Source organism: Madurella fahalii, assembly GCF_045866475.1.
Source record: "Madurella fahalii IFM 68171 DNA, scaffold_1, whole genome shotgun sequence".
Lineage (NCBI taxonomy): Eukaryota > Fungi > Ascomycota > Sordariomycetes > Sordariales > Madurella > Madurella fahalii.
Genome location: NW_027263971.1, coordinates 9,740,581 through 9,756,011, shown reverse-complemented (window position 1 = coordinate 9,756,011; position 15,431 = coordinate 9,740,581). Strand labels below are relative to the sequence as shown.

General features: G+C 51.7%; 3 protein-coding genes across 3 annotated transcripts; 2 read left to right on the top strand and 1 right to left on the bottom strand.

Annotated features, from left to right (window-relative positions):
* Positions 1 to 119: 119 nt before the first annotated feature.
* Positions 120 to 2,653, top strand: MFIFM68171_02629 (uncharacterized protein; the record flags this gene model as incomplete). The annotated part of the gene is made up of 9 exons (XM_071058051.1): positions 120 to 166; positions 307 to 592; positions 645 to 875; positions 1,019 to 1,063; positions 1,139 to 1,443; positions 1,562 to 1,664; positions 1,743 to 1,843; positions 1,926 to 2,121; positions 2,324 to 2,653. The coding sequence occupies 9 exons, from the start codon at positions 120 to 122 to the stop codon at positions 2,651 to 2,653; spliced, it is 1,644 nt and encodes a 547-aa protein (XP_070914152.1).
* Positions 2,654 to 4,989: 2,336 nt separating this feature from the next.
* MFIFM68171_02628 (Basic helix-loop-helix protein) lies at positions 4,990 to 6,310 on the top strand (the record flags this gene model as incomplete). Its single annotated transcript, XM_071058050.1, has 2 exons — positions 4,990 to 5,064; positions 5,273 to 6,310. 2 exons carry the CDS (start codon positions 4,990 to 4,992, stop codon positions 6,308 to 6,310), a joined length of 1,113 nt encoding a protein of 370 aa, XP_070914151.1.
* Positions 6,311 to 10,910: 4,600 nt separating this feature from the next.
* Positions 10,911 to 11,542, bottom strand: MFIFM68171_02627 (uncharacterized protein; the record flags this gene model as incomplete). Its single annotated transcript, XM_071058049.1, has 3 exons — positions 10,911 to 10,934; positions 11,067 to 11,262; positions 11,343 to 11,542. 3 exons carry the CDS (start codon positions 11,540 to 11,542, stop codon positions 10,911 to 10,913), a joined length of 420 nt encoding a protein of 139 aa, XP_070914150.1.
* Between the last annotated feature and the right edge of the window lie 3,889 nt (positions 11,543 to 15,431).

The following is a 15,431-nucleotide window of genomic DNA, read 5'->3' as shown; positions in this document are numbered from 1 at the left end:
GATGTGGAGGCCACCGCACAAGCGTCCCAACTATTGTCATTGATGAACACCTTGCTCAGATCTACACCTCTGCGTTGACAGTCTGACGTGGATAGTAGTACTGCCTCAATACTCTTAAGATGGCGGACTATTCTTTTATCAGCGTTGGCATCGATTTTGGAGTCTCGTGAGTCCTGAGCATCTTTCTCATCACCTCTTCTCCTCGGCTTCTCGTCGACATCCAGCCTCCGTTTGAAAAAGGCCGCAGCCTTTCATGTCACCTCTAAGGTGGAGTCCACCATTCCACTAACCCGATCTTTCTTACAGGACGAGTGGCGTTTCCTACTGCATCATGCCCTCCAACCAAGCCGGCAACCCTGTCACGTCGATACTCCTTCGGAATGGATCGTCCCATATGGAGCCGTCCGAATTGGGTGCCTCCGGTAGCTGGGGTAGCGGCATCCATGCTCACGAAAAGAAATTCGACTTGTTCAAGCTTTCGCTCCTGCACTGCGACGACCTGCCACGCGATGACAGGCACCCAGAGCGCTTAACCATGATAATGCAGGCTCTTGATAAAATCCACGGCGCCGGGTTCAGGGGGGTCGATATTGTTGCTACGTACCTCGCGAAATTGTGGGCCGACGCTTCGGACACTCTTGCAGGGTGCATTACCCCGGGGGGGGAGGCGGGCCATTGACGTGTGCGATCTGCACTTCGTTTTTGGCATTCCCGCTGTCTGGAACGAGGTTGCCACCCTGCGCATGAGGCAGGCTATTGACTCGTCCGGCATTCTCACCTCCGTCGGAAGGCCGGTGACCATGGACTTCGTGGTTGAACCAGAGGCCGCTGCCATCGCCATAATCCCCCAACTCTGTCAAAGCGACAGTCTCATGGTACGCAATCCTGGGTCATCTCTTTGAACTGCTCTCGCTGGCTCTTTGTCTTCATGCACTCCGAGTCTATATGTTGCTGACGGCGATCGGTGTCTCTGCTCGCTCTATCCACGCTGTTGAGGATGCTGACGAATCACCTGTAGATCGGCCACACCATCGTGATTTGCGATTGTGGTGGTGGAACAGTGGTAAGTTCAGCGTCGCCTCGGCTGGTGCAATTCTGGCTGACCTGTTGGCACTTGATTGCCCCGTCCCCTTCCCAGGATGTCATTTCGTACAAGGTCACGAGCTTGTCCCCGATCGGCGTCAAAGAGTGCGTTCCGGGGGAAGGGAGGCTCCTCGGCAGCATGTTCTTAAGACCAACGTTCGAGGCCTGGATCAAGACCGAAGTTGCAAGACACCTGGGCGCTGATCGTGAAGTTATCGACATTGCCCGGTTGGATTCTGAAATTGAGGTAGCTTGGACGGCGGCTCATGGCGTAGCGGCCGACGCCTTGGGCACCTGGTCTCACTGGATGAGGATTTGGCACATTGGTGGTGACCAGCTTCCACCCCTGCAACTCGCTGGGTACGGTACTAGTCCTCTCTCACTCCTTCTCCCTTCTCACGCGCAAGCTCACCTCTCTCCCAACCCATAAGGGGTATCCGGCGTCGATATTGGGCTAACCAGAGTCGAACCACGGCAGTACTGACGTCATCGGGGGACTAAGGATCCTTACTGATGATATTATGGCCCTCACTGAAACACAGGTGCAAAGTGTGGCCAAGCACTTGGGCTGTGAGCCCCATGTACGTCTGATATCTTTAACCCCTGGTTAGCTCCCTGATAGGCGTCCAGGTATCGCTGACAAGCTCTCGCTACGGCAGCGAATTGTGGTGGTCGGTGGCTTTGGGTGCAACCGATTCCTCCAGTCCGAATTTGTGCGCCGGTTCGGTCAGGAAAAGATGTGCTTCACCAACTTAGAAGGGTACGTGTTTTGCCATAGTATGCGGTTAACTGCGATTCCTATTACCTGTAAGTTTTTGTGCTAACGGCGGATCTCCTGGCAGGATGCATGCTGTAAAGAATGGTGCAGCACTCACCGGTCTGTGGCAAAAATTGGATAGCATCACCACAGCCGGAGCGTGGCAAGGACAGGCAAATGCCCGCAAAGCCGTCACAGTCCGTTCACGGGTCTCACCATACAGCTACGGCTTCTGGGATGGGACGAAGTCCGAGAATGAAATCACCTGGTTCATCAGGAAGGTTGGTCCCCATTGCCACGCTGAGAATTTTTGAATCCAGTGTGCTCCGTGCCGCCAACCCATTCATTTGTCTATTTTTATTGGTTTATTTTTTTTTTATTTTTTCCAAGAAAGGGACGGGGGATCCGGCCAGTTCCCTCCATTTACCGTTGCCCCTTCTTCTTGCCACAAACTAACCAAATGTTTGCCTTTGGCTTCTCTAGGGCGATGAAATCGCTGTTGGTTCGCCGCTGCAGATCGTGCTGCCAGCTCGCGCCTTTAAACGGCAAGGCAACGTGCAAGGCCGGGATCACGCCTATGTGCGCATCTACCGTGTGCCGATGACAATGCCCATGGTATCAACCACTGAGGGGACCCCGGGGCTCACCGAGTTATGCCACGTCAGATGCTTTGAGGCCTCTCTTCTTGACCTCAGAGCACAGGTGCAACTTGGTATACAAATGAAGGGCCGCTTAGTCAAATTCGATGTCATTTACCAGGGGGTTACCAACCCGAAGAGGCTCTTTGAGGTGCACTCGCTCATCGCGGCATGACCTGGTTACTGGAGCGGAAACCGACCTTCCCTATGCTTTTGCTACGCTCGCTCGGTGATGTCTTTTTCGGCGTTGCCTTGGTTAGACGGACTGGTCCAGCGGGTTGGCGTTGGGCAGGTTAGCCCCTAGCAGGGCACGTACAGTACTGTACCTTCTCGGGGGTTCGGTTCCCGCATGTAACACTTGGTTGAGATAGAAGACACAGCTGACCTTTCCTCTCTTGACCTGCTATGTGCAGCACTTTATTGTGTGACTGGCTGTGACCGCTGGGACCTTGACTATCTGCCTGCGTACCTTTTCAAGCAGGAGCAATGGCAGCAGAATGCCAGCACACGTAGTTGAAGGGAACTGTCCTCGGGGGACAGGGTCCCTCCGGTCAGAGCCTGAGGGCCACACTTAAGGTACTGGGATGACGCTCTGGGGGCTGGAAATTGCCGAGGCCAATTTTTTCTTTCACACCACAAGGACCCAGGCAAGGTACCTTAGGGCCGTCCTGGCCATTGCTCCTTTTTCACACTCGTTACAAAGCACAATTAGCGAGCTTTCTTTGCGTGGGAAAAAAAAAAAAAAAAAAAAAAAAACCGGTCTGGGCAGACGGTCTGGGCAGAGGGAGCTCTATCTGCACATGTTGTTTGACCCTTTCTAGGCTGCAGGAACCCAACTGGTCTTGTCTGTCTGGTATTTGGCAGCCACTGTCCTCCCTCTTGCTGCGGGTGTAGATGTGTGTCCCTGCACCATTTCAATACATTATTTCGATCTCAGAGGCATTGAGCCGCAGGGTTCCGCGGTCAAGCATCAACGGCTGCAAACGGGAATCGGATTCTCGGTCTGGTGCCAAGTGTTGTGGGTGTGGGTGTTGTTGGAGTGAGGTTTTTACCAAAAAAAAAAAAAAAAAAAAAATGTGCTGTTCGCGATAATTTCCCGCGATGCCATCTGGGTTCCTTTTGCTTCCTTTTCGGGCCAAATACTCGGGCCGGGAACTTCAGCTCTAACAGTCCTCCGAATCCGGTTGCGGGGGTTTCCGGTCGGGCGTTGGGTGAGCCACATGGCCAGGACCCAGTCTAGACCAACATCAGGCCACTTGGGTCGATACGAGCCGAACTCGACCCAGAAATGGACGCGGCGGCCCCATGGGTTCGCCGAATCCGAAGCCGGGCCACCTCAGCTCTGCCCTACGAGACAATAATGGATCTCCGCCGCGGCCTCGGTGTCCGATTGCGCAACTTGCCATAACGTTAACTTCCTCTGCAGGAACACGCGCGCCGCTTTGTTAGGCGTGGAAATCGCTTGGGCACTGGCCCGACGGGCGTGCTACCTGAGCCCGGGCGAGTCCGGACGGAAATGCCTGGAAAAAGCCCGGTCGCTGGCATTCTCATGCGGCAGGACTACAGGCAGGTCTGGTAGTAGGTACTGGAACTTGTCAAAATTTTTGTCATCGCATCACGGCTGGCTGGGCACTGACACGTGGGGTACTCCCGGGTTTCCGGCCATGGCGGGTTCAACCGCACCCGTCATCTCTGGACTGATCGTAGGGTGAAGGATTGCCCGAGCGCGGTGGAGCGGCACCAAAACGCCCAGCTCCGGGATGCCGAATGGGCATGGCACTTTCTTCCATTGTGGCCGCGTTTGATGGAAATTCTAGATTCTCGATGCAGCACCTGAGAACTGGGGAATGCAAAGGGAATTCCCCGAAGCGCGGGCTTGGGGCCCCAGGCGCCCATGCGCCCTCCAAATCCCAGCGCTCTGAGCGGGCAGCTCCGGCGCCCAACAGGCATGTGCTTGGGGGCTGTGTCCAGAGGTCTCGACTCTCGCCAGAACGGCCGGTCAATTCTCGTACGACTGCCGAAAATAAATCGTCAGTTTGGCAGTGGTTTTGCAGGCCCCGAGACTCTGTAGTGCCACCATCCACCACGCAGCCGAGCCTTGACCCTCCAACCATGGGCCGCGGGCGCTGAAGGATGCCGACGGGATGCGGCCGCGGAGGCATTATTTTTTTTTATTTTTTTTTCTTTTCTTTTCTTTTTTTTTAGCTTTAATAGAGCCCAAGCTCCCGGTTCTAGACATCAGATCACCTTAGCTCTCCAGGCCCATCGAGAAAAAGTACAATCGCCGCCAACGTCATCACCACCAGAGAACACCCGTCTATAAAAGTCAACAGTGGATAGGGTCAAATCGCTAGACCAGACCAGATCCGACCCGACTAGACAAACCAGACAAACCAGACAACCAAACACACCAAACTCTACAGTAGCCAACCCAAGTGTACCGCTTTCGTCAACAAAACCATTCCGCGCCAAAAAAAAAAACCCTCGCCCCTTTTTATTTAGCCGAGCAGTATGTCAGGCATAACCATTGACCCGCCGTCGATGTCTTTCGATCCATACACAACGTCCTTCAACACTTCTCACCTTGTCAGTCGCCTTGTTCCCTGTTCCCTTCCAACTCTCGTTTGCACAAGGCATTGTGCGGGGTAAGGAGGTGCCCTCCCCCCTTCCCACCCCCGGTCCGTGTTTGCCGAACAATGCCCCACCCCTGACCCCAAAACCGACTTCTCTACCGTATCCAAGACACAAATGGTTGCTGTTATACAATAGACCAAGGAGATCACTAACATCTCAGAAACAGACATATTCTGACTTCTCACCCCTCTCCCTCTTTGAATCAGCCGACGACTTCGCCACAGACCTCACGTCGGACTCGGCGGCATCGCCAGTCTCGCCCGCGCTCTCGGCCAGCTCATTCGGTTTCCCCCCCGTAGACAGCTGGTCGGCCTGGGACGCGACCGAGCTCTCTCCGGGGCCCGAAGATCTGTTTGCGTGCCCTCCGCTCAACGGCTCGGCCTTGGTCTCGTGCCCGCGCCGAACCCCACCAGTGAGCCCGGCGATCAACCCCATGGACCTCGCCATGCCCTCAAGCGGCGGCAAGCCAACGTTTTCCCAATCCCTTCTAGTCATGCTAGCCGCGGTTTCGAGCCAGCAGCAGAAACCGGCACCGCTGCCAATCTCTTGCCTACCTCCGACAGGGGTCGCCGCCAAGCGCTACCCGTCGCGTACCCTCAAGCGCAAGTCGTCCGGCACCTCAACTGACGACGAACCGGCGGCAAAGACGGCAGCAACATCACCGCCGACCACGTCGCCTAAGGCAACAGCAGCAGCAGCAGTAGCAACAACAACAACAACCACAGCCCGGCGTTCGTCCCACCCCGCCGTTACGGGGGCCTCTTCCAGGCACAAGGACGCCCCAGCCCCGAAGAAGACGGCCCACAACATGATCGAGAAGCGGTACCGTACCAACCTCAACGACAAGATCACACAGTTGCGCGACGCCGTGCCCGCGCTGCGCATCATGGCCCGGCGCGTCGACGGCGACAACAACAACAACAACAACCACCCGGACTTGGGGGACGCGGCGGCGGCCGGCGGCAGCGGCGACGACGAGTTCCTGCTGGAGCTCGGCGGGCTGGCGGCGCAATCGTCGCATGGGACGGCCAAGCTGAACAAGGCCACCATCCTGAGCAAGGCGACCGAGTACATTGTGCAGCTGGAGCAGAGGAACCGCGGGCTGGAAACCGAGATCAGCGCCCTGCGCGGCCGCATGGAGGCGTTGGAGATGATGCTGATGAATCGGGGCGGCGCGGTAGCGGGCATGTGGAGTTGATTAGGTTGATTTTTGGAACGGTTGATCAGGGTGGGTGGGTAGGTAATTACCTACCTTTACGTCTTTAGTTACTGTCTGTCGGTCTATCCTGGGAACGCTCTGTGCGCACTCTGTGGTGCTTGTTGTATATTTTGTATATTTTTTCTTCTTTTTTCTTTCTTTTTTAATCCTCCCCCCAACCCTCCCGAGGCGTTATAGTGGGTTTGGGCATGGGCATCAAGAAAAAGAACTTGACTACTACTGATGATACCTCAGGAAAGGCGTTTGGTTTTTACGGGGGGGTTGTGTTATTTGAAAGGGGTGAAAAGCACAAAAATCTCAAGTCTCAGGGTGTTCAATTACCTTGTCTATTTATCGCCCGGCATCCCGGAGTGGGAAGGGCTGCATTAATATAATATCTCACCTCCATGCGGTATTCGGTACTTCTCGTGTCATTTGCCCATTCTATGCAATCACAACCCACCAGGCCACGCAGTGTTATGCCCAAGCCGGAGTTTACACGCTATGAATGCACGTGGAGTTCATGACGTCTCCTAAAGTTCATTACGTACCTCGAAAGGGGTTTTTTTTCCTTCTTCTTTTTTTTTCTTTTCTTTTTCTTCTTTCTTTGCGTTCTTGCCTTAATAGTCTTCGCACTAATACTGTTGCTTAAAGTTTCCTCTATGGGCATGGATCACACACTCACTCTCACCAAAGGCGTAAAACGATCAAGGGTTTCCGAAACGATTTTTGGGGTGGAGTGAGGTTCTGTTCATAATTCTGTTCTGGTTTTCAACGTCGAAACTCTTCATCGACCCGCAAGCATAATGGATTTAGGGGAGCGACCTCCCCTATGCAAGTGAATGGATAGGAGTGCCGGTCTACTACTGAGGTTCCCCCCGTTTCCTTTTGTGTATTGACATTTATTAACATTATTAGTCTTTTTTTTTGGCCGTAGGAAAGGATATATACTACGCCTGCTCCACATAAAGCCGGCTCATTCCATCTCCTAATTATACCCTACCTTGTCGCCCGTCTAGAAACAGGTGCTCGATCCGAATCCAAAACCGGTCTTCTAACCAGAGTTAGGAAAATGAGCCTACTTGTACTCCACAAGCTTGTGCTTGTCATTGTTGCGTGTCTGGAGTTTCTTGTACTCGCTAGGAGACTGGCAGGAAACAGCGCCGCGGCGGTAGGCGGGATTGGGGACCTGTGACTTGGAGCCGGTCTCGGTCTCGGTTGACTTGCTGCTGCTGCTGGACGGCATCTTGATAAATATTTTTATGATTTCGTTTCTTTCCTTTTTCTCTTCTCTTTTTGAAGTCTTTTGTGCTCGCGTCAAGCTTGAGTTGTAATTCTCTTGGATCAGTTGTAGCTTGTTGTATTATTTTGATAAGCGAAAATTGAGGGCCAAGATCATCGCCATTGAGGCCTGTTTTATCTATGTCCAAAGAGACCTTTACCCTGGAAGCTGGCGTTGAACAAGAACATAGTCGCACGAATAGGCTCGTTCTCAATCGTGGTTGAATGACAGCTCCTGTTTCCCAGCTCCTTTGTCTTACACGGGCTGGGGTCTTTATTGCCAAGTGCTGGAGAAATCGAAGCCGTTTGCGATCAAGCAGACGCTGCACGGACGGCTATTTTCGTTTCTTTGTCAACCCAGTCGACGTAGATGTATTCTGATTCAACCAAGGTGCTGCGGTGTGAAAGTTGACGAGGACCATTATTTGGATTCGATGTCATTCATTCCGTGTTCAATGTCATTTTTAATCGCCCGCAATTACAACGGGATAGACCTTCAATATAGTAAGGTTTGTCAAACCCCTAGCTGTTATTTTGTTCAACGGCAAGGGGTTTGATGAAACGACTTTAAGGGCCTTTACTGTTGCGCTCAAAGACAACAACTCCTTGTTAGTGGGGAAGGTTATTGAAGGTGCCCGCTGATCCATAGATTGAGCCGTAGGCTGTACGATGCAACAAACACCAGCCCCTTGAAAGATGTGGGCAGGTCATTGCAGAACTCAGGGAAGTCTTAAATTCCATCAAATTAACTTTAATGCAGCGGTAATAATAAACACAGAACGTCAAGCCAGGGATCCACCGCGACATTCTCAAACTCGATACGCGGTACCGTTCCCATTACCAACGCCGGCTTCTTCTTCCATAGCGACCACAGCCTGGCAGGGGTAATACGGATGTCATCATAGTAGTTGGTATGAGCTCGCAGTAGAATCGTTGAATGGATCACTATCACCCGTGTGAGCCGAGGCATTGCCGGTATGGTCTAAGGTTTCCTGGGGGACAGCAGGAGAAGGTACCTATTGTGTAAAAGGTTAATTCCTGCAACCAGAGCGGGATTCTGGGGTTGGAGACGGGTCGCGTAGAGTGTAGAAATGGCTGAAACTCCGCCATTCTTCAGAGCGCCGGCCAGAACTTTGACGAGGTGTCACGGGCGGTGTAGGGGGGTAGCGCGAAGAGTCACCGTAACCGCCACCCGAATTCTCTTGGGCTCGTGAGGAATAATTATCCCGGTTTGAGCTTCTGCCGTGGCTTGGGCGGGGAGTCGAGGAGTAGTAAGCGTCATCTCTATTGGAACTTCGGCCGTGACTGGGCCTGGATGAGTAGTAACGATCACGACTTGAGCTTCGGCCATAATCATGGCGACGGCTTAAGGAATCGTATGGAGACGAACCAGCGACGCCGCTTCCGCCATATGGCGAATACGCCGTGGAGCTTGAAGGCAGGTAGGGTGACGTCGAGGAGCTCACATATCCGTCGCGCCGGGGAGCTGATATGTTGTCGATAGTATTAATTGCCCGATTCAAGGTTCTGATATGATCCAGGCTCCTGAGGGTGTCGTTCCTTGCTGCACTGGCTGCTTCCAGCGGGCTCGAGTATGATGAGTACGACAGATAAGACGGTGATTGGAGATAGCTGGTGTCTGTGTAGTGCGTTACAGTCGTTAGAACAGTAAGGTTGCTTGTGCACAGGGAAATGGTTAAGAAGTTGTCATACCAATGGCGGTCCGAGTGTCAAGGCGGTTTGACTGAGGCCTGCTCTGGCTCTGGCTCCTTCTCATCGTCATTTTGCTTGAGGCCTTGACCGCTTGGAAACTTACTCTGCGCAGAGACTGGTTTTTAGATTCCTAGGATGTCAGTATCTGTTTGCTGGTGTTGTTGATGCAATGCGGTTCCTATCAGGCACAAGTGCAATATATAGAGCTAAAGAAATTGGACATGGTTGCTACAACGAGCTGCATTGGTAATCTGGCCAGACATCGACATGACATGGTGGTTTCAAGTGACATCCTGGTTATCCGAGACGAACTAAGAGTATCACGATGGTCGTCATGGTACATGGCCTGAACTACCCGCTGATTTGGTCCGGGCCCTTCTTCACTCCTCCCAAACTATGGCTATCCGAATGTGTGTCCATTGCGCAGTCCGAGGCTGGTTACCCAGCTCCCAGCCAAGGTTCTCTTTACCGAGACATGAAACTTGGAAAAGGCAAATAGTCAGTATAGATATGTAAAGATCGGTTTTAGCTCTACATGTGTTTGCTGTGCTTTAGCTCAGACGTGGAATGTATTGTTTATGAATTAAATGGGCAAAATAAACCTAAAATAAACATCTCAGAGAGGATTCTCCTTTGTTGTAGGTCACAGTCACCGAAGTGCGGCCGGCAGTCTAGGAGTGTAACAAAGCATAACATGACAACTAATCCATGCAGAATAACTTACCCAAGCACAGCTCACTAGCCTCTAGGGTTATGGTTTATTCCCTACCTTAGAGAGTAACTGATATTAGTTCAAAACTTGCTTTAGTAGAGTCAGGCCTTGCACGGAAGCTGAGTCTCACTCGCACAAGAGCCCGAGAGCAGACGCCTCGTCCCTCAACCACCTCCTCCTCCACCATCCCTCATAGTTATCACTCTTTAATACCCAAACCTTCACAAGCCGAGTACAAGGATACAAGCTAGTCGCGTGCCATGGCACTGAAACCCGAGGTCAGGTTTCAACAGGAGCTGCACGTATTTGAAAACTGCCTGGGTGACGAGCAGCGTCCGGGCGTTTTAGACCAAAAAGCATCATAATCCATCAAGTACATAAACATTAATTACCTTACAGAGTGTTTTGACCTAGGTAAACTGCCTGCTTAATAGTCCAGTGCTTTGTATACATATTCTATTGCTGATTATTGGAGCTCTAGGGTACTATAATAGCAGTAGATACAGATTCTTAGGTTGAAGTTAATGCCAAATAGAAGCAAACCAGTACCGTATCTGCAGCATGTGATTGTCTATATATTGTACGGAACAAATGTCTAGCACGGGGGTTTCTCTTTTACCCTACACCACTGTTTGAAGTGTGCTCTCACAACAGCCCAACATACTAGGTAATTAGGTCTTTCATTCATAACCCTCTACTTTAAATCTTTATAATACTGTACAACCGGGACCCTCTGGTTAAATTTTTATATGGGAGCATAGAAAAAGAGTGCGGCATCAGTCTTCAACGACGAAGACTCACCATAATCGCCAGGAGACCGTAGATGGTAATACCAGACGGCGTTAACGCCTTGGCCTCGACCCGAGGGCGCGGGACCCGAGAGGGCGGATTGAGTCACGGGTCGACCGTAGCTCCAGGCTTTGCCGCATTCCCACATATTGCGCTGCTTCCTCTTACCCCATTAAGCTGCCACATAGACTAGACACAGCCCTTGCTCTGCATCCCAACACCGCCGCCCGGTTCCACCGCAGCTTCGACTTCCCTCCGTACCAGCACGTCATCAAACAGCTGCTCTAGGCTAGCTATGGCTTTAGCACAGATCTGGTAATAGAAGACGATCCGTGGCGGGGCGAGCAGGATGCCGCTGCGCATAGCCTTGTCATTTAGCGCCTCGGCCGTAACCCAGGCAGTCGCGAGGTCCAACCAGACCATATTAGTCTCAGTCGGGCGGAGCAGCGTCCCGGCTCTGTCATTCCACAAGCGCGCCGCCGCCTCGGCCATGTGGTAGGCGGTACCGAGGACACCCTCATATCAACAGGGCTATACCCAAAGTTATCGAGCACCACTTCCCGCACCGCCGCAGCCAACAGCCCAACCTCCCTCGCCCCACCACCTACACTCTGCCGCAACCTCTTGACCCGCTCTATCACCTCGGCCGACCCCACCACCATAACCCCGATCAGTGCGCCCACGCCCTTGGCAAAGCACAGCGTCATGGCGTCGGTGTACGGCGCGATCTCAGCCATCGTCCCCGCCGCCGGCCCGGACGCAACGGCATCCCAGATTCACGCGCCGTCGACGTATACCAGCACGCCCCGGCGGGACGCCTATTCTCTGATAGCGCGTAGCTCGGCCAGGGGGACAACGTTGCCGTAGGCAGTGTTCTCGAGGCTGACGACCTTTATCGGGCAGACCTCCCAGAGCGGCTACGTCTATATGTTCCTGCCACAGACACTACTACCGCTGCTACTACCGCCCGCGTCGGACGCGACCGGGCTAGGAATCCTCACACGTTCACCTCCTCCGAGGTAATAAATCCTAGCGTGCCAAGGGGTCCACTAATGAGTAGAACTTACCAGATAAAGGATGGGTATCGCAAACAGCCACCCCAGGCTGTGACAGGATTCATTGCCCAGGGGAGGTGTAGGATCCACTATCTAGCATCCTGACGTCTTCATATGCAGTATGTTTGCCCCGAATCCTTGCCTGAAATCCTGCGCTTGGGGTTTAGGGGAGGACTAGAGGAATCGCTGAAAGCCCCTGATGTCACTCTTGGGTCTGACATAATTACTCTGATCCATGGACAGGGTACATCTTTATATTGCCAATCCTCGGAATTCCAAGTCAAACCGAGGTCAAACGAGAATGAAATTTTCATTGAACTCAGCTGTACGTAAGTGACATAAAATTCGTGTTTCTGCCTTCCCAGCGTAAGAAATACAGGGGCAGGCGAAGAGGGTCCGAGTAGACAATGTCGAAGTCGGCCATGATCTCCACAGTGGAAGCCGGAAATGCAAACTCAGAGGAGGTAGCGCTAGCAAAGCTTGGTCTTCAAAGGGGGAGTGACAGCTTGATCTCGTGGAAGTCCGACAGCGGGGACCACCCACAGAACTAGGCAAGCGCACAGAAGATTTTCGATACCACCGTGATCATATTCCTCGAATTCTTCGTGCAAGTTCAACAGGACCTTGATACCCATATTCATCATCCAGTTCCCGCAACTAACTACTATCTGTATATAGCACTATTGTCAGCACAACCGGCGTGAGTGCCCACCTTGGCCAGGGAAGTCCCTGCAAAGCTTGGTAACGAGGAAACTGACAAGATCCGTTCTCATATTTATTTGCTACTACAGGCCTCAGTAGCATACGCAGCGCAGCCAGACAATAGCCTTGGCAAAGTACCGTCGATTCTGGCATTCACATTCATATAAATCCACCTCGTAGTATATAATCTGCTCCTTGTTAGGCACTTTAGCAGCTGCTAACGCCCGTAGAAAAAACAAGGTACAACCTCGGACAGGCATTCAGTAGTTTAGTAATACCGGCACTCTCCGAACTCATTAGCCGGCAGACGCCCTATCTCATATCATATTCCGTCTTTAGTTGTTTCTACTTCATCATCGGTATCACCCCACATTCCTCGGCCATATGAATTGGCCGTTTTGTCACAGGTTTCACATCCGCAATCCCAGCTATTGTTACCACCGGTAGTATCCAAGACATATTCAACAGCAAGCAGCGTATCTAGCTCGTCATTATATAGAATATCGGCTCGACGGCTAGGCTCTATCTCAGTCCCGTCTTTAGGTCGTATATCCGATCGGCACTCAACTAGCGGTAGGTCTTTCGCAGCTCAGCTATCATTACAGCCTTTTGTTTTTTATATCTTCTTAGCGTTAGGGAGAGCAGGCCCAGCCAGATCCTGAAGCACAAGCTCGCCCTACTCAGGTATCAAGGCATACAGAACCTCGACTAGTCCAACCCCAACTACTTACCCAACACAGGAACCTTTGTCTGGCTAGTCGTCGTCCAACCCCTTAGGCTGCTAAGGACAGAACCGATCGTCACTATAATTACAACCATCTTAGCCGTCTCGTAGGGCATTATCTACCTATTTACCGAGTCCCTACCAAATATTTATATATCTACACCTACCGGTTCCACTTATATAACATCCTCTTAGGTATTCCTAGCTTTTACCCCTAATATTCTACTCAGCTTCTTACCTCGTCTCTGGAATCAGAGGGTCGTCCACAAGTACTTATAACAAAGAGAAAAACTGCAACCGTAAGTATATATCCGCCTTAAATAAGTCTTATCAGTATTTACCTAGCCTTTTTAGTAAAGACAAGATCATAGGTTTCGCCATCACCGCTCTATCGCTAGTCATCGGGTTGATATAGTTCACCTGGACAGTACCGCCAGTAGCGCCACAAGTCCACTAGCTGGTTCCTATAGCAGCGCTGGTCCCTATCGGATTTGCAATTAACGAAATAGCATACACCCTCAGTACCTACCTAACCGACACAGATTTGCTCTACACCGCCTCAGCCTTTTGCAGGCTGGCCTTCGTCCGTACCCTCGTCTAGAGTCTGATGCCTCTAGTAGTACAGCAGATGTACCCGGCCTTAGGAACAAACGTTGCAGGCACGACTGTCGCTTACTTCGCCTTTATCTTATGCTTGGCCCCGTAGGTCTTCTTTTGCTATAGTAAAACCCTAAGGGAGAAGAGCCCGTTCGCCAAACACAGCTTGGAGAGTCATCTGATAGCTCAGATCTCCTCTCAAAATATATCTGGGAACTTGTAACGGACTGTCGCTTTGCTTTTCTGCGAAACGGTTGCCCTAGAGTTGTCATCTTTTCACATTACAGTCGAGATCCTGAGCCTAGACTCGAGCACTCCTGAGTGTACAGTTCTTTGTGGGAAGCCCGTAGACTACTCGAATGTGCTTAGCTGCTTCATGAATATACCCAAAAGGGCTAACGTGTTTTATCAGTGAGTGGGCTATATCAGCGAGTGGGCCACTTTTTACGCGACGCGACACCTTTACCCTCAACAACAAACTTCCCTCTACATCCAAAATGCCCTCGAAATCAAATGAAGCCCATATAATCTTGGCCCTTCAAGCTCTTCAAAAGGACAAGAATCTAAGCGTACGAGCCGCAGCTAAGATCTATGGAGTCGCCCGAAATACCCTAGGGCGCCGACGCGACAGCAAGCCTATACGACGCGATACTACGCCGAAGTCGAGGAAGCTCACCGAATTGGAAGAGGAGGCTATTGTTCAATATATTGTTGAGCTAGATGCCCGAGGATTTCCACCAAGGTTGCGTAGTGTAGAAGATATGGCTAACCAACTACTCTATGTACGCGACGCGTCCCCTGTCGGTAAGCTCTGGGCCTATCGATTTGTCAAACGTAAGGAAGAGATTCGAACGCGCTGGTCACGTAGATACGACTTCCAGAGGGCCAAATACGAGGATCTAAAGGCTATTGGCGAGTGGTTCGCCTTCGTATAGAACGTCAAGGCTAAGTATAGTATTGTAGATAACGATATCTACAACTTCGACGAGACTGGGTTTATAATAGGCATTATCTTCGCGGGTATAGTAGTTACGACCTCGGATGGCTGTAGTAAGGCAAAGCTAGCTCAGCCTAGTAACCGTGAATAGGCGACGGTTATCCAGGGAGTCAATGCCTTCGGCTGGGCTATCCCTCCGTTTATTATCTTAGTTACGCAGTACTACCTTACTAACTAGTATACCGAGTGCGACCTCCCGGCTGACTGGCGTATTGCAACTACCGAGAACGGCTGGACTACTAATATAGTAGGCCTAGATTGGATCAAGTACTTCGACTACTATACGGCGCCCCGGATAAAGGGCAAGTACCGGTTATTGATCCTCGACGGCCACGAGAGCTACTACTCGACCGAATTCGAACTCTATTACCAGTAGAACAATATTATTACGCTCTATATACCTCCGCATTCCTCGCACCTCCTCCAGCTATTCGATGTCGGCTGCTTTAGGCTACTAAAGAAGGCGTACGGTCGCCAGGTTGAAGACTTGATGCGGATATATATTAACCACGTAAGCAAGCTCGAGTTCCTTTGCAGCTTCCATAAGGCCT